The sequence below is a fragment of the Danio rerio genome, chromosome 11 (genome assembly GCF_052040795.2).
Source record: "Danio rerio strain M-AB ecotype USA chromosome 11, GRCz13ab, whole genome shotgun sequence".
In the NCBI taxonomy this organism is placed as follows: domain Eukaryota; kingdom Metazoa; phylum Chordata; class Actinopteri; order Cypriniformes; family Danionidae; genus Danio; species Danio rerio.
This window is the reverse complement of record NC_141031.1, coordinates 30,408,591-30,433,659: the sequence shown is the minus strand read 5'-3', so window position 1 is coordinate 30,433,659 and position 25,069 is coordinate 30,408,591. Positions and strand designations below refer to the sequence as shown.

At 35.4% G+C, this 25,069-nt stretch overlaps 3 protein-coding genes and 1 long non-coding RNA gene across 8 annotated transcripts in view; 3 read left to right on the top strand and 1 right to left on the bottom strand.

Annotated features, from left to right (window-relative positions):
• The window catches only part of eif4g3a (eukaryotic translation initiation factor 4 gamma, 3a), an 89,480-nt gene extending 88,453 nt beyond the window's left edge, over positions 1-1,027 (top strand). For all 4 annotated transcript variants that reach the window (XM_087273804.1, XM_087273803.1, XM_087273802.1 and 1 more), the window contains exon 34: positions 67-1,027. In XM_087273804.1, coding sequence (XP_087129930.1) covers positions 67-248 — 182 coding nt within the window. In that variant the 3' untranslated portion in view covers positions 249-1,027. The remainder of the gene's footprint in view (positions 1-66) is intronic.
• Positions 1,028-2,302: 1,275 nt separating this feature from the next.
• On the top strand, positions 2,303-12,555 carry cstf1 (cleavage stimulation factor, 3' pre-RNA, subunit 1). Of its 2 annotated transcripts, none has more exon segments than NM_001328559.2 (6): positions 2,303-2,351; positions 2,673-2,862; positions 7,905-8,182; positions 8,752-8,949; positions 9,106-9,496; positions 11,043-12,555. In NM_001328559.2, coding segments are annotated over 5 exon segments (1,296 nt in total). In that variant the 5' UTR covers positions 2,303-2,351; positions 2,673-2,693; the 3' UTR covers positions 11,303-12,555.
• LOC147834835 (uncharacterized) lies at positions 8,038-11,235 on the bottom strand. Its single transcript, XR_015502683.1, has 2 exons — positions 8,502-11,235; positions 8,038-8,421 (listed from the first exon to the last, which is right to left on the bottom strand). It is a non-coding gene; the product is annotated as an uncharacterized LOC147834835 (long non-coding RNA).
• An 8,685-nt stretch (positions 12,556-21,240) lies between the features above and the next one.
• Positions 21,241-24,909, top strand: LOC141376621 (uncharacterized). Its single transcript, XM_087273800.1, has 4 exons — positions 21,241-22,508; positions 23,776-23,937; positions 24,028-24,141; positions 24,270-24,909. The coding sequence occupies exons 1-4, from the start codon at positions 22,457-22,459 to the stop codon at positions 24,737-24,739; spliced, it is 798 nt and encodes a 265-aa protein (XP_087129926.1). The 5' UTR covers positions 21,241-22,456; the 3' UTR covers positions 24,740-24,909.
• The last annotated feature ends 160 nt before the right edge of the window (positions 24,910-25,069 follow it).

Sequence of the window (25,069 nt, the reverse complement as noted above, 5' to 3'; positions counted from 1 at the left end):
AAAAATAAAGACAGGTGACAGGAGGATTTGTTTGGATGGTCATTTTTGATTTGTTTTTATCCGCAGACCTACTCCGGATGTTTTTTGATTGTCTCTACGATGAGGACGTCATTTCAGAGGACGCTTTCTATCAATGGGAGACGAGTAAAGACCCGGCAGAGCAGCTGGGAAAAGGCGTAGCGCTGAAGTCTGTGAACGCTTTCTTCACCTGGTTACGTGAAGCCGAGGAAGAATCTGAGGATAATTGACATGAACTGCTGGCCGACGCTCGGAGGCCTCGTGCTGAAACACATAATAAAATCCATTCAGACTCTGCAAGTCTAGCCACATGGGAACTTTGAACCACTGGCCTATTTGAGCTGGAACTCTCTACGACATGGAGGGAACACTAAATACTTGTATTATATATATAGAAAATATTTTTGTTTTAAAGTTTGACTTTTTTCTTTTCTTTCTTTTGTTACTTTTAAAAGAAGAGACTTAAAATAGGTTCTGAACTCTTTAATTTATTATTTTTTTAAGAGACTGCAAATATGGAGTTCTATTTAACATTTGCAGGCAAAAAGAACATTGATAGAAATAACAGAATAAACAGTGTATCATAACAGTAATATTAATTTTGTTTTAATGTGTCAGCAGCCTCCCTGGATTCACCTTAAAACAGGGTATAAATGTATCCCCCTTTTCCCCAGTTCAACAAAAAAACGCATAAAGGGATGGAGACTGTTAATGTTGCCCATGTTTCAGGCTGTTTGGAGAAAACTTCCGCCCCTGGTTCTTCTGCTTCGACTTTTTCGCTCAATGAACTTTCCCAAATAACACGACAAACACAATAAAGAATTAATATGCATCCTGAACAGAATGAAAGTAATCCAGACATCAACTTCAAATACCTGTATGCATTGAAGGTGAAGTGCAAGTCAGAACATTGTCAGGATTGCTCAGTGTTCTTGTAATGAAGACCTGCAGAGGACGTGTAAAACTTGTAAATACATTAAAGAGACAAAAAATGAGATTTAAAAATGAACACGATGCTTGTGCTGTTTGTTTTCGGAGGAAGGAATATAATTGTTGCGGTCTCTGTGTTCTGGATGTCCAGCTTAAACAGACGATTTGCTCTCTACCTTATTGGTGTTCAAATGGTAATAATTCATTCATTTTCCGTCAGCTTAGTCCCTTTATTTATTAGGGGTCGCCACAGCGGAATAGACCGCCAATTATTCCAGCATACGTTTTACTCAGCGGATTCCCTTCCAGCTGCCACACAGTACTGGGAAACATCCATACACACTCATTTCCACACATACACACAATTTAGTTTATTTAATTTACCTATAGCGCATGTCTTTGGACTGTGAGGGAAACCGGAGAACCCAGAGGAAACCCACACCAACACTGAAAGAACATGCAAACACAAAAACGAAAATTGACCTCACTGTGAGGCGACAGTATTAACTACTGAGCCATCATGTCGCCCCAAATGGTAATAATAATAATTTAAAATATTTTTTGATTATAAAAATGATGAGGAAAAGACAACATTCAATTTGTTTTACTTTTAAAGCTCATAATATTTGCCCAAGAATTTCATAAATAAGTACAATTTAAATAGTGAACAAATTTCAAAACTTACAAATATTATAAGTTGTTGATAAGAACAAGAATGTTTGCATTTTTAATGTATGTTTGAGGAAATAAAATAATAACAAAAATATATATATTACATTTTTCCTAAATATTTGAGCAAAATGATATATGTGGATAAGTAAGCATTTTATAAAAGGTTTTTGGGTTCGGGATATCCATCTTGAACAGATAATTGGCTGTTTTTTTCCTCATTTTTGATCAAGGACAAATCAAATAGTAAAAGTCAATAAAAATTAACATCAAATCAGAAAAATACTATTTGATAATATTAGTGATAAGTTCACGTTTTCTTTAATATTTGGGAATCAACTAATTGATGTATAAACAAGAACAATATGAAAAGTGTAAATGTTTGTCAAGAAATCTTGAAAATGTGTTTATTTTCACACAAGTTCTGTCTGTCTCCTTTGCCATTTAATGATACAAAATGCCGTCACTAACGTGTGTCCGTTAATTCAAAGTATATCAACTTAATTGATAAGCATATCTGCAGATCAGGTAGGCTATATTAAAATGAAAATTTTATTCGCATTATGTTTTTATATTAATATATTGTCAGTTACAAAGAGAATATTTACCAAAATTCAATGAAAACCTTTAGTCGAGCTTTTATTTTGACACATTTAGAGACTTTTAATTTAACGGGTTTACGTGTACGTCTTGACGTAAGACGCACAGAACGTGTGCGCACATCCCTTGAAGTGGTAAGTCGTCGATTTTGTGCAACTTTAAATGAATGATACTCACTTTGTATAATATTTATTGCTCACTTCAAACCTTAATTCTTACTTAACGCAAAAGCGGACACTGGATACATTTTAAACGTCGCATGTAATACAAGCTGTTTTATAGCTATAAAGATTTAACGTACACAACAATGGCTGTGTTTTGAATCCATGTAACGTTACCTTAAGTTTCATACTTAAACAGCATTTTAAAACCGCCACCAAGCGTGTTGTCTTGTTAGGCAGCTCGAAAACACAAAACTATCTGCTAACAAGGCGTTTTATCTTCCTCCTCTAAAGTGCAGGCATCAAGCAGTCAAGATGTTTCGACCCAAACCCACACTGAAGGACAGACAGCATCTGTACAAGCTGATCATCAGTCAACTGCTGTATGACGGATACACCAACATCGCCAACAGCCTCATCAGTGAAGTCAAGCCGCAGAATGTGGTTTCTCCATCAGAGCAGCTCATGCAGCTCGCCAAGATAGGTGAGACTCCAGCACGCACAAATAAACCTTCTCACACTTTTAGTCCATTAGGCTAAAGTTGGTGTTATATTCCCACATTTAGATTTTCTCATTAATAAATAGAATTTCAGACAAGTGTTCTTTGCAAATTCTTTTTTAATACTTTATTTTTATATCTCTTTTTCAAGGAAGAAAAATACAAATAATAAATAATGACAAACAAAAAATACAATAACATATCAGAACTTAAATGAATAGTTGACTGGTCACATATTTCCTTACATGAAAAGCATATAAACATACATATATAGATCAGTTTACAATGTGTAAAGGCGTGAGCACAATCAATTTCTCTCAATATTGCACAGGGTTCATACGGTCATGAAAAACCTGCAAAGTCATGAAATTTCGACAATGCACTTTCCAGGCTTGGAAAAGTTTTTGAAAAACCCACAAGGGTCTGTAAAAGTCATGGTCTCCCTGCAGAGTTTTGTTCCAACACTAGTCAAACAAACCTGAACAAACTAATCAGTGTCTTCAAGATCACTTGAACTCTATAGGGAGGTCTGTTTGAATAGGGTTGGAGCTAAACTGTGCAGGACACCGGCCCTCCAGGACCGAGATTGCACACCCCTGAGCTAGACACACAGCTGAATGCTATTGGTTTACAGAGATGCTTGTGCACAAGCCAGGAGAATGAAAACAAAGGAACCACCATTTTTAAAAACACAGCCAAGACATTGCACCGTACTAATAAATACACATAATAACGAATCATGGTCAATCCAAGCTTAAACAAACCTTGTTGTCGTCTTGATGAACGGCCACAAAGCCAAGAAGAACAAAATCTGCCATGTCCTGTTGTTGTTTTTCGAGCCCGTCTAAAAGTGTGAGCGGTTTCAGTTTCTTCAGAGACCTCACCGCACGTCTATATTTGAAATAAAAAAACTTCTTGAGCTCTAATTAATAACATGCTCGTGGTTATTTAAGTGCTTCTGACTTTCAGAAATGGACAAAGTGAGAGTGAAGTGAGAAAAAACAAAGGAGAAGCTGGAAAAAACGAGCAGCAAATGATTCTTTCTGCAACCTAAAACATGATAAAAGTTAAACATGGCAGTTTGTTCATGACCTTTCAAACTACTTCAGAGGTTACATGTGCTGGTGAAGATTAAAGATACAGATGAGAGGTTTGCACTGACTGGGCTATATGTTGTTTTTGAACCTAAATGAGGACTAAATGTATGCTATGTGTAGTTTTTTCTGTAATCAGTAACATATCGGAGCCTGTAAGGGTCTGTATGTGTCGTATATGTGGCATTTTTTTATTTCATATAATTGCAGATGTTACAGTAGGCCATTTCACCCTATCATTGATTTGCAGTTTTAATCAAAGCATGTATTTAGAAAAGTTAGTAATGAACATTTATACACAAGTATTTATATGTTCTAACTTTGAGAAGTGCTTTTCATAAGATATGTGAACGATCCATACAGCTCTACTGTAGACATTTTTTCGAGTAAAAATGATGTTGTCTGAAACTTTGTCATGCACCATGTTCACCAAAAGGGTACCTATAGTACCCTTTTGGCAGTGGAAATGCAAGCCTGATAAAGGAGACCCGTACCGACCCTTACCATACTGTACCAGTCAGTAAAGACACGCGCCAAGGTGTAATAAGTTCTGTGAAGATCTTTAGCAGTAGCGGTAAGTTTGGGGGTTTGCAAGGTTTTTTATTTTATAGAAAAAAATAACACATACTGGTTTTCAGCAAAAATAGATTAAATTCTTCAGATGCATTAATAAAAATGTACATACTTTAAAAGAAAAATCAAAAGAGCCACATTCATCATTGTTTAAAATTAAACGAATGTAAGTTTATTTTTGAAGATGAATATTTTATCAGAGTTGTAATAAAAGCACCATACATTTAATATTCAATTCAAGTTTATACATAGGCTTTTGACCATAATTATTCTTCCAAAGCAGCTTCACAAAAGTGTGTGTTATTAAATTAGAATCAAATCAGACTTAGTGTGACAAGGGTGGACTGGACAATATAGCGTCATGCATATACATAGATAATCTGTACACCTTTATACAATATAATGTACTTTTTTCAAAAAGATAGCATCTACAATATATTTTCAACTAGATTTCTTGATCAAGACAGTAATTAAGAACATACTTTGTGAATAAAGAGTCTGTGCTGTTTTTGAGGTCCTTGCAGTCTCACTTTTGCACTTCATCAATGCAACCTGTAATTCTGAAGAATTAGTTCAGCAGACAGAGACTAGGTGGTCTTTTTTGTAGCTGTTTGAATGCATTTGACCACTTAAATGGTTACACCATGAAACTAAAGCGATTAACAAATGCTGGAAAGTTGTTGGATTGTAGCTATACATTTCTTAACAGACACCCACAAGACTAACACACTGATCCACTGAACACTTTGTAGTCTGGTGGTAGGTGTCAAATCAAGTTTATTTATTTATGAAGCACATTTTAAAGTAGCCACGAGAATGACTAAAGTGCTGTACATGAAATCAAACTGCATGTAGAGCAAAATAATAAAACGCAAGAGAAAAGGGTTCAAAAACCGAACAATAGTCAACACAGTAAAATATTAGTGGGCCAAATCAAACAGGTGATTTTTTTAAAGCTATGTAAACATAGGTAACTCACAGCAAGAAAGGCGCTGGTTCGAGCCTCCGCTGGGTCAGTTGACATTTCTGTGTGGAGCATGTTCTCCCTGTGTTTGCGTGGGTTCTTTCTGGGTGCTCAGGTTTCTTCCACAAGTCCAAAGACATGCGCTATAGGTGAATAAGCTAAATTGTCCGTAGTGAATGAGTGTGTATGGGTGTTTCCCAGTGATGGGTTGCAGCTGGACGGGCATCTGCTGCGTAAAACATATGCTGGATAAGTTGGCGGCTCATTCCACTGTGGCGACCCCTGATTAATAAAGGGACTAAGCCAAAAAGAAAATGAATGAAAAATGTATAAGGAAGGTGCCTCACTAATCTCATGCTGCAGATTGGGATACAGAAAAGCTTCTGTCCCATCTATGTTTGAGTCTGGACTGCAGAACTTCAAAAAGATTTTGATCACTGGATCTTAAACTTCTAGCTGGAGTTTTAAAATGTAACCACTATCTAGGAGATAGAATATGTGAGGATTTATAGACCAGAAAACTTTATCATCGGTTCTGGATTAAATGTAGCCAATGAATCGGGGCAGCCAATGGAGGATGTCTCTCAGGATGGGGGTAATGTGATCACATCTGCGACTATTTTGAATAAATCTATTTTTAGACCAATTGCAAGTAAAAAATAGTGACTTAGTCTTAGATTTATTAAATCTTCAACCATCTTAAATCTTAGTTTTTTTTTAAATGTACGAACCTTTATATGCAGTTTTGTATGTATTTTATCATCTTTGCATTCAATTAAAAACAACAAATTACCGCTTGTGTAAGGTGTTTATAATGCAGCATCTATGGTACTGGGCAGTAAATTTGAGGTTGTTCTCTCTTCCTGCTTCTGTTATCAGTATCACACTATTTTTCCCCCTTTTTTCTGAAAGTCTAGATCAAAATATTTTGGATTTTTTCTTTTATTATTTCAGCAAATAGTATTGTGTAAAAAAATATTTGTTGTACTCTTCCATTCACTCCTGTTTACACTAAACAGGCACTAAGTTTACCCAACTTGATGATGTCTTCTACTGAGAAAGCTGGAAATGTAAAAAGGATCTATTGTGAAGTAATAATAATGTAGTAGCATTTAAAAAGTGTTTGACCGTAGACGGCAGGCAGATTTGGTAAAAGCTGAAGCCAATTACAGAAGTGATGCATTTATCAGTTAAATTGAAGTGGTTGGAGGTTGCAGAATGTTTCAGATCCTATTTTCAGCTATTTAGTGTTGTCCACTTTTTTTGGTCCAATCGAGAAAAATAGTTGAAAATACCTTGTGTGAACAGTGTTTTCTTGACAGAATTTCACAGCTTTACGAATGTGACTTGCAGTAAAAACTCAAAACAAGAATTCGCAGAGGAAGTATATGTTAACATTCAAGCATCTGTTTATATTTCCAAAATTATAACTACAGAGTCATGGGATCAGAAAAATATCAATCTGTAAGCATTTTTATATTTTAAATGCAAAAACTAATCATGCGTTATGGATGTGACCAAAAAGTCTGCAAGTTTGCAGTATACAATATATTTTGTAGAAATTCTGTTAATTAAACTGCACAACCCAAAACAAATGATGCTAATCAAAAGGCTAAGAGTCATCTCACTATAGAACAAAAATGATTTTTGCATTTATGAGGAAAAAGCTTCATTATGGATGTGACATGTGAAATTAACACTTGTGTGACTTTGGTACATCAAATATAATAGTTTGAAAGCATTGACAGAGACATTTGAGTTTTTTTACAGTACTTTAAAATACAAACCTACACAAAAAAAACTTTCACTTTTCAAAAAAAGGTTTCACTATTTTGGTGAACCTGTTTTTTTCATAGTAAGGTTGACTTTGCATGGAATTGCTTATAAGTACTTTCACATTTAGTTATTTAGGCTGCATTTACACTGCATGGTTCAAGTGATTCAATTCTAGTTTTTTTTTCTTCCGTGTGGCACAGATCAGATATGGCCCATTGATAAATTTTCTTTAATAAACTATAGTTAAACAACCTGTCCAAAAAAAAAAATAATAATCCTTGCAAACACATTAAATAAAGAAATAGAGAAAAGAGGGCTTTTTTATTGTCAGCTGTCAGTCAGCGCCCGCTCTTTTTTTTTTTTTTTTTTTTTTCCTCCGTGTCATTGTGCCTTTGCTGTGTATATGCAAGCAATGATGATGTATGCTGTATCAAAAAAATCTGATATCGTCACAAAGTCAGAATTTGACCATTAAGGTCTGCAGTGTAAATGCAGCCTTAGTAGTCTTTTGTCTAGAGGGTGTAAATTTATATCATTACTAATGCTACTTTGACAGAGCAAAAACTAAATCTTAAATTATTCAAAGACACCTGAAATGCACTTTCTTGTGATTTGGCAGGAATGGAGAATGATGACAGTGCTGTGCAGTATGCCATTGGCCGCTCGGACACTGTGGCCCCTGGTGTGGGCATCGATCTGGAGTTTGATGCAGATGTTCAGACCATGTCCCCTGAAGCATCAGAGTACGAGACCTGCTATGTGACTTCTCATAAGGGTCCATGTCGTGTAGCCACATACAGTCGTGATGGGCAGCTCATCGCCACAGGCTCCGCCGATGCCTCCATCAAGATCCTGGACACAGAGCGCATGCTGGCCAAGAGTGCCATGCCTCTGGAAGTGAGTGCTTTGATTTTGGCAGTGATTTCTATCTGGTTGATTACTCATGAGCTGATCTTATTTTCTGTATGCATATTTTAGATGTTACTATGAGCAATTACATGTTCAATTGTCTTCACTTGAGTTGAATATTCACATTTCAGTCTTCAGCCAAATTTTTTCTTAATTAATGGGATAGTTCTCCCAAAAACCTGTCATCCTTTACTCACCCTTTACTTGTTCCAAACCAGTTTGAGTTTCTTTTGTTGAACACACCAGAAGATATTTTGAGGAATGCTGAACACTGTCAGCCATTGACCTCCATAGTATTTTTTTCTACTATGGATGTCAGAACCTACCAGATTCATATGCACATCAAAATATCTTATGCTTGACAGAAAAAAGTCAAACAGGTTTGGAACAACTTGAGGGTGAGTAAAATGGTGAGTTTTCTAGTAAACTATGCCTTGTATAATCTATTATGCGAAAATGTTGCTGATTAGTTGCTACTTTAGTTTGATTATGGCTGTAAGGATATGTCGTTTATTACAGTTGGACAGTCTAATCATGCGTTTCTGTTTTTGTGGTAGGTTATGATGAATGAAACAGCCCAGCAGAACATGGAGAACCACCCTGTGATCAGAACTTTGTATGATCACGTGGACGAGGTCACCTGTCTCTCTTTTCACCCAACAGAGCAGATCTTGGCCTCTGGATCTCGAGATTACACTCTCAAACTCTTCGATTATTCAAAACCTTCTGCAAAAAGAGCCTTTAAGCACGTACAGGTATGATCAAATCCCGTGAAATCAATCCTCTAGGTAAGATTTTAGAATAAACTTGGTGTAAAATCACCATCTAGGTTATTTGTGAATTTCATAAGCATTCATTGAAAATATTTGCATGGATTTCTATGTAATGATGATTCTTTTTGTTTCATAAAGGAAGCAGAAATGCTGCGGTCCATATCCTTCCACCCCTCTGGGGATTTCTTACTGGTTGGTACGCAGCATCCAACTCTTCGCCTATATGATGTTAACACTTTCCAGTGTTTCGTGTCCTGCAACCCCCTGGATCAGCACACAGACACCATTTGCGGAGTCTGTTACAATCCCAGCGCTAACAGCTACGTGACCTGCAGCAAAGATGGCAGCATCAAACTCTGGGACGGCGTGTCCAACCGCTGCGTGACCACCTTTGATAAAGCTCATGAGGGTGCAGAGGTCTGTTCGGCCGTCTTCTCCAAGAACTCCAAGTACATTTTGTCCACCGGGAAAGATTCTGTTGCCAAACTCTGGGAAATTTCCACAGGCCGGACGTTGGTCAAGTACACAGGTAAGCGTTCTAGATTATGCTAAGATTAAAGGCTAGATTAAAGGTTAATTTCACTACCTGATAAAAGTCTTGTTGTTGATCCCAGTTGTAAGAGAAACAAATAATAACTTGACTTCTAGTTGATCTTTCGGAAAAGTAACAGAAGGTAGATTTTTCCGATGAATAATCTGTTGAACTGCATCCCAATCATCACAAATACCGCAGACCTATTGGAACTCACATGGACGCATAGATTTTTACAGAAGTCAGTCCAGTTTGGTGAAGGAAAAATCACGATTTGGGGTTACATTCAGTATGGGGGCGTGTGAGAGATCTGCAGAGTGGATGGCAACTTCAACAGCCTGAGGTATCAAGACATTTGTGCGGCCTATTACATTACAAACCACAGGAGAGGGCAAATTCTTCAGCAGGATAGCACTCCATCTCATACTTCAGCCTCCACATCAAAGTTCCTGAAAGCAAAGAAGGTCAAAGTGCTCCAGGATTGGCCAGCCCAGTCCCCATAAGTGAAAATTTTTCAGCATGTCTGGGGTAAGATAGAGGAGGCATTGAAGATGAATCCAAAGAATCTTGATGAACTTTGATAGTCCTTTAGGAACGCTTTCTTTGTCATTCCAGATGACTTTATTAATAAGGTATTTGAGTCAGTGCAGAGATGTATGGATGCAGTCCTCCAAGCTAATGGGAGTCATACACAATATTATTTTTCCACTACACCATGACTTTACCATGACTTTATATCCTATAATGTACATTATTTCTGTTAAGTGACAAGACTTTTGTCTAAGCAAAGTCAGACCTTACCTGCTTCTACATAATTTGAAGAATTGCCATTGTGTTGATTTCACCTGCAAAGGCTGCATTCAAAAACATGTAGTCCAGTTCAGAACCAAATGACTCTTACAAACATAAAGCGCAACCAGTAGTAGTCTGATACCTTCCCTAAGACTTCTCTTAGACTGAAGGCTTGGGGCAAATGGAGTAAAACAATTCTTAGAATACTATACTGTTCTGTAGATTACTAAAATACATATCTTGTGCTGGAAAAGTTTGAAAATGCACACTTGAAAGGAGATTGAGTCTGACTCTGGAACAGGTTTAAGATACCTGATGAATGTATATTGCGATCAACATATCTTGAATTTAGTATCTTCTTTTAATAGGACAGATTGATTGATTGATTGAGACAGACAGATAGATGGATGAATGGATGGATGGATCGATCACCCTGAGTATTTACATGTTGTTCTTTTGTTGCTCTGGTTACTGCAGTTGTCCTCATTAATAAGTTGCTTTGGATTAAAGTGTCTGCCAGATTATGTAAATGTAGTAATAATAAATGATTTACGCAGAATATTTTTTTCAGCAGAGAGAATTTTAATCTTGAATCTGAATCAAATCTAACCTAACAAAGTTATAATTACCTGAATATAATATTTAAAGCATGTAAATGAGTATTGAATTTACTTTGTCACACATGCTGGAAATTCCCCATCTGTCATTAGTGTTTCAGCAGCTCACCCTCATTGTGTTTCCTGTCTCTCAGGTGCCGGTCTCAGTGGGCGGCAAACACACCGCACTCAGGGTGTTTTCAACCACACCGAGGACTATGTGCTACTGCCGGACGAGCGGACCATCAGCCTGTGCTGCTGGGATTCACGCACAGCCGAGAGGAAAAACCTGCTGTCACTGGGCCACAACAACATCGTGCGCTGCATCGTACACTCACCCACAAACCCCGGCTTCATGACCTGCAGCGACGACTTCAGAGCACGATTCTGGTATCGCCGCACCACCACTGACTAACAGACATTTGTGTGCTTTGAGACCCCAAGAATCTGAAGTTTACTTTTAACAGCAGGTCCCAAACGCAGAAATGTCCACACTGTGTATGACAACACCAAAGCTGCGTAATGTTCAGCACACACAGTCTTTTTAAAAGCATCAAAGAGCTCGATGTCTCTTCTCACTGCGGTACCTGTGCATTACTGTCAGGTAGTGCTGTTTTTTTTTACAAAATGTAACTTTTTTTAGAACTTTGTTTCATGGATTTGAGATCATTTAGTAGTATCAGAATCGTCATCCATTAAGATGCGTTGGTTGATTCATTTGCAGCTAGTGGAAAAACACATTTTTGTGTTATTTGTGTATCCGATAATAAGTAGACCGGGATCATTCTATCATGGCGCGTGCCTAGAATGTCTTTTTGATTTCAATTTGTGCACCGTGCTCTTTGTTTTTATTAAAAAAAAACTCTGATAAATTGTTTGTTTGTTTGTTTTACAGTTGTGACAGTCCTGTTTATGAATGGCACTAACCATTTTGTTTGTAGAGGAGATTGCGATTGCTCAATTTAGCTTAAAATCCCTGTGAAATCAAATTAGGGGCTGCACAATATTGGAAAAAACTGACATTGCAATATGAATGATTGCGATCATGAACATCATTTCACAACATGACTATTTAAAAGAATTTATCATTTTACATGGATTGTGATCATTTTTTTACTGCAGTCCATCAGCATTAAATCTACAAAATTATACAAAAAAAATGTGTATTTATACATATACAAAATAAATTCAATTAAAGCACAGATGAAAACAACAGAACAAAGAGAAAAATGAACAAACAGCACTTTATGGTTTTAGCTGAAGTCAGAAATTCAATAATCTAATGTAAATTAACACTAGATAGCAGTGGTAGGACACCTATGCCTCGCCAACCACATGTGGCTCTTTGAACAAAAATACGCGGCTCTTCCTTCAGTAATATTTTAAGGTTTAAAAATTATATTTGTCACAAGAAATCCATTTACTATTGAAAATACAATTTCATTTTATTGCATTTTTTTACAGCAAAATGAATAAGAACTCCGTTTACAATAAAAGGCCATTTTAACCAGTGCATGTGGACCCCAGTGTAGCTCAACTTAAATTGCTACACAAGTTAAGGGCAAACAACCTCTGTTTCTATAGGAACCTCACACACATAAATGTAAACAATATTCATGAGTGGTGATGGCAAAAAAAAATAAAATAAATAAATCTTTATTCATTCAACATGTGATGCTTCATATTTGTGTGTTTCTGAGTTGTGCATGGATATAAATAAAGTAAATTTAAACCATTAGATCACAGATGTCAAACTTAGTTCTTGGAGGGCCACAGCTCTGCAGTTTAGTTCCAACCCTAGTGAACCCTTTTCACAAGACTCTTACGATGTGTTTAACAGTCATTATAATCTTAAATCCTTGAAAAGTTTTTAATATTTTGACTTTGAAAAAAACATGAATATTTACACATTATATCATCTTTGCATCAAATTACAAAGCCCAATTCAGAGCATTCACACTTCACAAACGATCTGGAAAATGGGCCTGGGCACGGTTTGGATAGCATAATATGAGTGCGCTCTTAAACTGCAGGACACCAGGACCCAGTTTGTCAACCGCTTCTTTAAGCACTCCTCTCTAACCATTGTAAGAAAGAGGTGATGTGGAGGAGTGCTAAAATAAAACCTACCTTACTTAAGAGCTTGTGCTTCAAAAAAAAAAAAAATTATATATATATATATATATATATATATATATATATATATATATATATATATATATATATATATATATATATATATATTAGTAATAATTTACCTACTATTAAGTTGCTTCAAGCCTGTTGAACGCAAAAGAAGATAATTTGAAAAATGTTGGATGCCAGACCTTTGGCTTCTATAGTGTTTTTTTTTCAACTGGAAGTCAGAGGTTGTTACCTTTATCTGAGCAGGCGGCATGATGTTCTTACCATGTTCTTTTTTTACCTACATGAAAATATACTGTAGAAACGTATAGCAAATACTGTAGTGTTTTTAAACAATACTAAAGTGAAATGTATTATGCTATGTTTATATTATATTAATTGCAGCAGCTTATTAATAAATGCTCCAGCTTACTGTAAAATTAAAACTAGTGAAGTGATAAATTGCAGTAAGCTGTTGTCTTGTGTAATAAACCCTATAGTTATAGAATACTTCTTTCATTCATTTTCTTTTCGGTTTAGTCCCTTTAATAATAAGGGGTCGCCACAGCGGAAAAAACTGCAAACTTATCCAGCATATGTTTTACACAGCGGATGCCTTTCCAGCCACAACCTGACACTGGGAAACACCCATACACTCTTACATTCACACACATAAACTACGGATAATTTAGTTAATTCAATTCCCCTATAGCGCATGTCTTCTTTGGACTGTGGGGGAAACCGGAGCACCCGGAGGAAACCCACGCGAACACGCACACATGCAAAATCCACAGAGAAATGCCAACTGACCCAGCAAGGGCTGAAACCAGCAACCTTCTTGCTGTGAGGTTATTTTGCTACCCACTGCGCCACCGTGACGCCCTAGAATATTGCCGTATTGGGTAATTTGTTTGTATTACAATAAGTAGTTGTTAATATAGGATTACCACCACAGATTAATCTTTAATCTAATGTTACTATAGTATGATTCAAAAACACTTATTTACTATGAATTACTATAGTATTTTTATATGGTTATACAAAAGCCATTGCATTAAAATTGACAAGCACACATGTACAGCCATGTTAAAATAATAAGAACTTATTAAAACAGGATTTTTGCATTTCTTTAAACGTTTAATATAAAAATAATCTCATTTAAAGCATAAAATTAATATGTGGATAGATTTTTGAAATAATTATTGTAATTATTATAAATATTATTTGTAAATAATAAAATGATAAAAATATATAAATTTTATTACAAATAAAAATTGTTATAAATCTTTTATCAGTGTTGAATTAATAGTTTAGTGCATATTTATAAATATCTGATCATTAAATAGACTTGAGAGTGGCTCTTACAGTATCTACTCACAACCTGCATGAAATTGATCAGCATGCTCCGTTTCCTCCCTCAAACATTTATTAATAATTCTCCACGTGAGTTTCAGCTATAGATGTTCTCAGCATGCATGCGTTTGCTGTGGCTTCTTCTTCTATGTTTGGCTATATTTGTGGCTGATGGTTAAAAGAGAACGAGAACAGAGAGAGGTGGAAATGATGCCCACCATCTCACCATGCACACACTGATGAAACGGTGCATTAGTCATTTACAGAAGCTGCAACCACTGCTGTTTGTACAATAACCAGCAGAGTCAGATGTGTGCTCATATGTCATATCGTGTCCAGCATATATGAGTGAAACCGATTTGTGAAAACCAATCAAATCACTTTTAAATGGATGTTTTCCCATGGGATCCTATACTGTAAAGTTATTGATCATTCAAACCTTGTTTATTGGCTTATATTAGATTATTAGGGTGGCTTGAGAAAGACAACACACTGTTATACTACATCAATGTATTATTCTTCTGTCTTCTTCTGACACTTATTTCCATGCATCTCCTCCTGGACCATTCAAGCTACAACTACCAAACTAAAACCAAACCTCCAAACTGGTCTGACTTGGGTTGCTATATCTTTTCCAACTGATCTGTCCTATGTTTTTCGGAAAACTGATCCAGAAAAATCGTGAAAGTTCCATTGACTTAACATTGGACCAAAATTTATGACCACATAACTTTCCGCCGGACTGTCATACACAGAACACCCTAGCAATGCCTTAACAAATCCCTAGCAGTCACTCAGAACACATTAGTAACCGCCTAGCAACACCTTATCAACCACTCAGAAGACCCTACCTAGCAATACCTTAGCAATCGCCTAGCAACCACCAAATACACCCTAGCAACCACCTTAGCAAACAATCAGAACACCTTAGCAACTGCCTAGCAATGCTTTAGCAACCACTCAAAACACCCTAGCAACCACCTAGAACACCTTAGCAACTCCATAGCAACACCTTAACAAACATTCAAAACACCCTAGCAACCACTCAGAATACCTTAGCAACGGCCAAGCAATGCCTTAGCAACCACCTAGAATAACCTAGCAACTGCCTTAGCAACCACCCAGAACACCCTCGCAATGTCTTTGCAACTGCCTAACAACCACTCAGACCACTATAGCAACTGCCTAGCAACACCTTAGCAACCACCTTAGCAACCACCAAGCAACGTCCTAGCAACCTTCCAGAAAATACTCGCAACCTTCTTGCAACACCATTGCAATGACGGGCAACCACTTAGAACACCCTAGCAACCGCCTAGAAACATCTTAGCAACCACCTAGGACACCCTAGCATTGCCTTAGCAACCACTTAGAACAACCTAGCCATCGCCTAGCAATGCCATAGCAACTGCTAAGTGGTCGACCTAGCAACCACTCAGAATACCCTAGCAATACCTTAACAACTACCTGCAACAGTCTAGCAACACCTTAGCAAACACTCAGAACACCTTAGCAACCACCTAGCAGAATCTTTGCAATGACCTAGCAACCACTTAACAAACAGTCAAACGTCCTAGCAACCACTTAGAACACCCTAGCAACTACCTGGCAAGAAGCATGCCAATCCACACTACCAGACCTATATGTAGTTATCTATCTACGCCAACTGCATCTTAACTTTTTAAAAGCTACTTCAATTATTTAATGTTTAAACTACTTCAATCTTTCAGACTGGCCTTTCTCAAGACACCATACAGTTTATCTAAAAACTTTACTTTTTTGTTGCTATTTATGAAATGTTAATCTTTTTTTTTTTTTTTTTTTTTTTTGTACGTTGCGCCTTTTTAAACTTCTCATTTGAAGTTCAAGTCAAGTGGAGGCTTTACTGTAAGGTGTGGACACACAGTGGAACATAATGTCTTGTCTCGCAGGATCACGGTGCCACATAAATAAACATCACATCATTATAATTATGAACATAACACTGGAAGAGCTATTTTAAACCTGTACGTAACTAATATAGCAGACCAGTAAATAACTATGCATATACTATAAATATACTTAACTATGCATGTGCTTAATACTTAACTCTATATGTGTCTAAGACTATACACTTCCTTTTACATAAGACAGAAGAAAATTGTCCAAGATATAGTGCAAAAAATGTATTTTAAGGTTGAAGACAAATAGTGCAAAGATTTGTGGTGCATTCACAAGTAATCATAGTTGACTCCTTGTAAGATGGAGTTTAGGTAAAGTGTCTGGTGTATATAGAGAGAGAGAGCTGGTTTCTACAGGTGGTTTGTCAAGCCCACTCACGTTTGTGAAGCACACTACAGAAATGTGCAATGTTTTTATAGAGATATGGAGTGATTGTAAGAATGAAATTTAAATAAATTAATTTTCTTATTATATGATCACTCTAATGTTAATCAATAAAACTTTTGGTTTAATAAATATAATATACAGATTGGATGTACTTATTTATGCTGGGGTTACATTATATTATATAATTTTATATATATTATTTTATATTCATTATATAATAATATATGATATTTATTATATTTATAATCTTATATTATACTATATTTATTATATTATAATAATTTTATTATATTATATTAATTATATTTTATATTATATTATTATACTATATTATAATTAATATATTATTTCATGTTATGTTTATTATATTATATTATATTATATTATATTATATTATATGTACTGTATCATTCATTCATTTAATTTCTTGTCGGCTTAGTCCCTTTAATTTATTCCAGGTCGCCACAGTGGAATGAACCGCCAACTTATCCAGCAAGTTTTTTCGCAGCGCAACCCATCTCTGGGAAATGTATTATATTATATTATATTATATTATATTATATTATATTATATTATATTATATTATATTATATTATATTATATTATATTATATTATATTATATTCCTGTGTGGTGATTGAATGCTTAAATGAAAGCCACACTTGCTAATGGACATCTTTCCTTCTGAGGCAAGAGTTGCTTTTTGCAGCAATCTTTTCTTGGTATAATTGCTTAATATATGTCTAAATATTTGACGCTGAAGGGTAATTCCTCACAGAGTTTCAAGATCCTCCTTTTCTTGTGCCGCAGTACAAACCACACCGACACAATGTTTACTTTGTGACGGATCCGTATTTATATTTGGATTTAGGGAACATCCCATGAGCTCATTGACTTCACAAAAAATGAAATGGTATTCTCACATAATAGATTTAAATTACAAATAAATAAGTAAACAGTTGAAATAAACTTATATTTTAAAATACTATTTTTATTTTAATGCACTATTCATTTTACTGTGGCTTAGTCCCTTTATTAATTAGTAACGTTGCGCCTTTTTAAACTACTCATTTGAAGTTCAAGTCAAGTGGAGGCTTTACTGTAAGGTGTGGACATACAGTGGAACATAATGTCTTGTCTCGCAGGATCACGGTGCCACATAAATAAACATCACATCATCAAAATTATGAACATAACACAGGAAGTAAGAGCTATTTTAAACCTGTACGTAACTAATATAGCAGACCAGTAAATAACTATGCATATACTATAAATATACTTAACTATGCATGTACTTAATACTTAACTGTATACGTGTCTATACACTTACTTTTACATAAGACAGAAGAATACCCTTAGTCCCTTTATTAATTAGTCCCTTTATTATTCACCTATAGCGCATGTCTTTGGACTGTGGGGCAAACCGGAGCACCCGGAGAAAACCCACACGAACATGGGGAGAACATGCAAACTCCATGCAAAAATGCCAACTGTTGCAGCCGGGACTTGAACCAGCAACCTTCTTGCTGTGAGTCGATTGTGCTACCCACTGTGCCACTGTGACGCCCCTTAAATAGTTTTAATAAATTATGTGTTGAACAAAAACATTTAGTAGTCAAGTACTGGTCATTTTAAAATGAATTTGTTTTATTTAGCTAGTTCATGAAATAGCATTATACAACATTGGATGTATGATGACAGTCTTTATGTCCTGTTGTTGTTATCTTTATTTGTTTTCAGTCTCTTTTGTATAATTGGCTTTAAACCAAGTGGCAACTAATATCGATTTTAATACCAAGATTCCTTTAAAGGGGTGGTTCACATTGTACTTTTAAGGCTTGGTTGTGTTTGTAAGATGCAAAGCCATTTGTGCTCATGCTTCATTTGTAGAAAATCCCGTTTTCTACTTTGATTATATACAGCTACTCGGCTAACATGAAAACGACTGTCGTATTTCCCACTTCCTCTGAAGACCCGCCCTTAAGAGGCTCTGATTGGTCAGCGAACATAATGTGCTGTGATTGGCAGATCAGCTCTAAATCACAAGGAAGCACTTTTGTTATAACATTACAGCGGCTCTGGCCATGCCCCTTCACTGCGCAGGGTGTATGGGCAAAACCTGAAGGGTTTATGACATCATTAACCCGAATGTATTTTTTGTAGTCCCCAAACTTCACTCGCTGTAGGCTTTGCCAAGCTAAGTCTGTAAAAGCCAATAGCCCCTTTCACACATACAGACCTTTCCAGAAAATTACGGAAATAGAAGTTGCAATATTAACAGTAATTTGCCGGAATGCTGTGCTGTGTGAACGCAGAGGGAAGATTGCAGGAAAGAGCGCGTGCTGACGTGAGACGTGTACTTTAGCCAATCAGAACAGTCAGATGCATTCACGTCTGTGTCTTTATGAGAAGAAAAGCCTGTGAATATACTTCCAGACACTTTAAGCTGCTAGATGTCAGTCAGATAACATTTCTCTTTGCATTGAACTTTCAGTGTATTCCATTCAGAGGTGCTGTTTATGTTCACACAGCTACATTACACATCAACTCTGAGTTAAAAACAAAAAGAAACCTTAAAAAAAATCTTTCTATTATTTACCAGTGCATGGGTCTGGCAGTGTGAAAATGTGTAAGACATTGAAATACTTTGGTGTTTTTTTTTTTTTATGTCAATGATAAAAAGAAGGATGTGTAGCTTTCCACAATTAGTATATTAGTTGCATCTTATTATTTGTGCTGCTTAAATTGTTCTGAACAAACCTGTGACCCCTTATTTTTAACCACAACACATTTTAGTCAGCTTGCACACAATGTCTGCTTCCAATTTAAAAAACACCTATTAATGTTGTGATTAAAGTCAAATGTTTTTTTATTTATTCAAAAGTAATTTTATTGAACATATTAGAACACACAGTACAAATAGCTTTTTACTTTTTCTTTTTTATACACAACAAACAAACAAAACCCATCGCAGACATATACATTTAGGTTCTATAAAAATATATAAGTGATATTAAGATAAAATACAAATAAATAGTAAAGCAAAAAAGTAAAACATATGTTACTCTCATATATGAGGGAAAAAAATAAAAATAATAAAATAAAAAACAAGGAAAGGTTCTACTCTTCTAAAATGACTGAGGGGTCCATCTTTTTTATGTCATCTAAAACAGGTTGAGTAAAAACAAATCAGTACGAGCTCTTACAGTATCATATTCCATAAGGTCAGGTGGTGTAGGAGTTCCATAAGCCATTGCTTAAAGGTTAAAGGAAGTTTCCTTCTATTTCAGCAATATTAATCTTCTAGCTAAAAGCATGGCAAAGGCAAGTCAAATGTTAAAATGAATAAAAAGTGTCAGTTTGTGAATTCAGTTTCATAAAACTATAAACTATAAAACTATTATGTTTAGAAATGTGTTGAAAAAAATCTGCTCTCTGGTAAACAGAAATTAGGGGAAAAATTAAACAGGGAGGCTAATTATTCTGACTTCAACTATATATATATATATATATATATATATATATATATATATATATATATATATATATATATATATATATATATATATACACTGTAACAAATGCAGGGTTCCACATAATTCATTCATGTTGTACCAACACATATCGATTAAGTTAATTTAACGCTTTTAACAAATTTATGTGGATTGAATAAGTTGTTCCAATGAAATCTCAAGAATTGTGTTGTTTCAGCTCATTTTAAATAAATAGTTTGAACAAGTAAAAAAGTATATTTTTTTGAGTGTAACAACACGGCAAATCTTGCCACTTTTGGTGAAAGTTCACCCTAAAACGTAATCACCTTAAAGTTGTTCCAAGTCTTCATAAGTTTAGCATTCCTGCTGAACACAAATGAAGACATTTTGAAAATTGTTGTAAGCCAGTAAGTTAATAGTGAGTTCCAGAATTGGGGGAAACTACTATTAAAATCAATAGTGACTAACAGTTCCCAACTGTCTTTCTCAAAATATCTTCATTTGTGTTGGCGTAGAAGAGGGAAACATGTAAGTTTGAAACAAGTGTGGAGGTTAAGTAAATGGTGACAGGATTTTTCAGTTCTGGAAAAACTTTCATTTTAAGTATTCTGATTGTAATACATTATATTATATAAGCTATTTGAAATAAAAACAAATCCAATGGGGTATATGCACATGTTTAAATTTCATCTAGCCAGCCTCGGTGCATCCGCTGAACTGTCTTTCTGTTATAAAATCATCACGTTTAAGGTCTGATTTCTTTAAAATGCAGTGATCTTCACTGCCTGATAGATATAAGAGGGGGTCTCCGACCGGACAAGAAATACTGCATTAAAGAGCCCCTATTTAGCATTATAAAAGGACATATTTTGGTTATGGGGGTTTCCAACAACAGGCTGATATGCATGCAAGGTCAAAAACACTTTTATTGTCTTAAAATATAATTACTATTCATTTTCTTTTCGGCTTAGTCCCTTTATTAATCTGGAGTCGCCATATAGCGGAATGAACCGCAAACTTATCCAGCATATGTTTTACGCAGCGGATGCTCTTCCAGCTGCATTCCATTCCTGGAAACATTCATACACATACACTATGGACAATTTAGCTTACCCCAGTTCATCTATAACGCAGGGCTTTGGACTTGTGGGGGTAACTATGCTCTATGCCCGGAGGAAACAAACCTGGTGTCAAACCTGGTCCTGGATGCAGTGGTGCACCCAGAATTTCTTTTTAGGGGTGGCCAGAAGAGGCCACACCACATCTTGGGGTGGCACACACAAAAACAATTTAAATATTTACAATTTAAAATATTTTTGTTATTGGTAAATGAAACAATGTGGTTTTAATTATTTAATTAATCACTCTTGAAATATTCCAATTGAAATATTTCAGCAAAACCAAATAAACATCAATATTTAGTTAAAAAACTTTTATACGTATAATCATCTTTTCAGTTACAGCATACAGTATAGGCTATATGCCATGTCTAAAATTAATGAAGAATAATGAATTAATAATAAATACAAATTAATAAACTGAACAAAAGACATTATTATATATACACACACTCACTACTGACCCTAATAATAAAATGTATCCTTATTCCCTTTTGAGCGACAGTATTAATATTAATACAGATTCTTCTATTGATGTATCCTGATGTAATAAGTTGCCTTTGTTATCTATTGAAGGTGTGTGCGTGCTGTCAACGAGGATGCGGAGGGGCAGCAAATCAGCTACGTCAGTGGCACCAATCAATCCACAATATTTTAGCGGCTGCATTTTATTTATTTATTTGTTTTATTTATTTATTGAAATATTGCGAATTTACATAAGTACATTTAAAATATAATATCAACAGCAAAATCATATTGACCAGAGTTATACAGGGGTGGCCATGGCCGATCCTATTAAACACCTAATTCAGATCTTAATCATATTTCCACGTCAGATTGAAGCGGAAATCTGTAGGACAGTGGCACTCCAGGGCCGAGGGATAGGCTCAAGTTATCAAATTATAATTAACGTGCTTTAAAACACTTAAACCTGCTTTTATTCTGTTAATATGGCTTCGTACATGTCACAATATTTGCACTCAATTTTGTGGCGTTTGCGGTGTCTTGTTACCATAGTTACAGTAGATGATCGTCATTTAGAACGCGTTCCAATGGAATACTTTAAGCTGTGCAGCTCAGATAATTTTTTTGTTGGTTTGTAGAAGTGGCGGTTGGTCGATATTTCACAACGGATAGCAATTGTTATATCAAAATGTCTTGTTTATTCTTCAGACGAAAGAACCCCATGAAGGAAACACTTGAGGGTGAGTAAATAGTGTGTGGAGAGCAGGGACTAAACAATATAGTAAAAATAGTAGAGTAAAAATGTTACTGTTTACCCCACCTGTTTGGCAAGTTGTAACACATGGGTTAGTTGTACATGGTTAAAAAGGCAGATTTTACACAATTAATTTAAATCGAGGTTACTTTAAATTGTGTAGAACTAATTCTACATAACACAGTGTGTTTATTTATGTATTAATCTATTGGATAAACACATTTGTATTTATTTGCATTATTATTATTATACAATGCCTTTATTTTCATTGTTAGCAGTAAAAAAAATATATAAAAAAATATTTTCTATGAAAATATTTATTATTTGAGAAGTTCTCAACATTACACTCAAAACTCAGCCATTATGTTGTTTGTTTAAATGTTGTCCAACAGTGTGTGGCCTATTTGTTACACCCTGTTACAACTAACTCATCTGTGTCGTGTTTTCCTCTAAACTGGCTAGCAGTCACTGTTTTTTTACACCTTTCAAAATGGTTTAATCTTTTAACCTAAAAAAAACAGTGATCACAGCAATAAAAGATATTACTTACTTTTTTAAAATATAAAAAATATTGACTATAAAAAATATATATTTTATGCTGCAAAAATAGATTTTGCTGTTTCTCATCACAATTTTCGGCAAAACTATTTATTGACAACAAGACGTCTGCCGACATTGTGGTGAAAACCTTGAAAGCATGCCATGGTTAAATAACCCTGAGCAAATACATTAAAACTCTGTTACATTTTACCCCACATTACTTTGTGCCTCACGCTCCTCTATGCTAGATTTAATAGCTTAATCTTGTTTATTTTAATAATATCTGACATTGGGAATATGTTAACTGCAGCATATTTTGTTCTTTATCTTTGCAAAAAACATATTAAATTGCATGTTCATTTTGCAATTGGTTTCCATCAAATGTTTCAAAAGTAACCCAACAATATGAAATGTGCTTATTTAGAATATGTTTAATCATTATTGGCAGTATACCTTTATTTGATCAAATGGATGGAAGTGAAAAACAAGGTATTAGCAGTGGGACATTAATAACAGTGTTACTTTCATCCCCACTTGCCATTTAAACCTGATTTACTTTTAAACTAAAATACTCAGACAATACAAACTTAAGGATGTGTTACTGCACTAAATAACCTGTAGATTGATCATTACTGTGACACACTAAAAGAGAAACACAACTTGTATTAAGAAAAAAAGTATAACTACAAAAATGTACTTTCTGTAAACTTCAGTTGATTTAGAGATGGAGGAGAAAAAGAGGCAGAAGGAGGAGAAAAGGAAGGAGAAAGAGGAGAAAAAGAGGAAGAAAGAGGAGAGAAAGAAGAAAAGGTGCCGGATCGGCTCCTTTTTTAAAGCGTTGTTCTGCTTCACTCTGGGTGATTCAACAGATACAGGTTATGATGCTAAATAATAGACTTTAATGCTTTAAATAAATTGTTTTTTTATTACCTGGTCTTACCTGGAGTTTAACGTCTCCCTGACAGATGTGGAGGAGGAGGAAAAGATGGAAAATGAGAACATAATGGTGGTGGAGGTGGAGGAGGAGAAAAAATCTGATTCAAAATCACCCTCCATTCCAGCAGACCAAGCCACTGATGGTAAATCATCATATTTATGTCTATACATATATTTGTCTGTAATGTTAATAATAAATTGTATTATTTTCCCTCACCTGGTGTTTAACACTCTCTGAATGTGTTAACTGCAATCATTTCTCTTTTAACAGATGATCAAGAGGAGATCATGCAGGAGGAAGAGGAGAAAGTTAAGGAAGAGGAGGAGGTGAAAATGGTGGAGAAAAAGAAAAGGAAGACTAGACGAGGGAGGAGAGGAAGGAACAAAAAGAAAGAGGAGGCAATGGTAGAGGAGGAGAAGAAAACTACAATGAAAGAGAGGGAGGAGGAGGAAATGGATACAACTGAGATGGTGGAGAAGAAGATGGCGGTGGTGAACACCGAGGAGGAGGAGGAGGACAGTAGAATTGAGGAAGAAGAGGAGATGAGTGAGATGGAGAAAAGGAGAATTCAGGAAGAAAAGTGGAAGAACAAGAGATGGAGGAGGCAGAGATATGGAAAGCAAGAGATGACGAAGGAAAAGAAGGAGAAAAGGATTGAAAAAGAGAAGTCAAAGAAGGAGAAAAGGATTGAGAAAGAGAAGTCAAAGAAGAAGAGACAGAGGGGAAGAAAAGTAAAATAACGAAATGGGACATGATAAATGAGGAGGAGAATGTCAAGAAGGATGTAGAGAAATTGAAGAAGGAGGAAGAGGAGGATGTGGGGTGTGGTGTGGTGGAGTTCGTCATATAAACGGGTGAAGGGATGTTTTTGATTGTTGTTGAATTGTAAATAAACATTGTAAAACTCAAATATTGTCCTCGTCATTTCTTTCACCTTTTTTATTTTCATGCTTTCTCTCCTTTTATTCTGATAGAGGCGATCTGGTAATATGTGTTTGTTTAATATTCACCTACTTTGCAAAAGCAGTTGACAATTAATCCTCTCACATGTTTTTAATTGTGGTTTAATT

What these genes read in the sequence shown, in the direction of transcription:
- LOC141376621 (XM_087273800.1), top strand. Translation starts at nt 22,457, where the DNA reads ATGTCTTGTTTATTCTTCAGACGAAAGAACCCCATGAAGGAAACACTT. An exon ending in CATGAAGGAAACACTTGAGG is followed by an intron (nt 22,509 to 23,775) that starts GTGAGTAAATAG and finishes TGTAAACTTCAG; the next exon opens with TTGATTTAGAGATGGAGGAG. An exon ending in GGGTGATTCAACAGATACAG is followed by an intron (nt 23,938 to 24,027) that starts GTTATGATGCTA and finishes TCTCCCTGACAG; the next exon opens with ATGTGGAGGAGGAGGAAAAG.
- cstf1 (XM_087271819.1), top strand. Translation starts at nt 2,694, where the DNA reads ATGTTTCGACCCAAACCCACACTGAAGGACAGACAGCATCTGTACAAG. An exon ending in GAGCCTTTAAGCACGTACAG is followed by an intron (nt 8,950 to 9,105) that starts GTATGATCAAAT and finishes TGTTTCATAAAG; the next exon opens with GAAGCAGAAATGCTGCGGTC. An exon ending in GACGTTGGTCAAGTACACAG is followed by an intron (nt 9,497 to 11,042) that starts GTAAGCGTTCTA and finishes CCTGTCTCTCAG; the next exon opens with GTGCCGGTCTCAGTGGGCGG.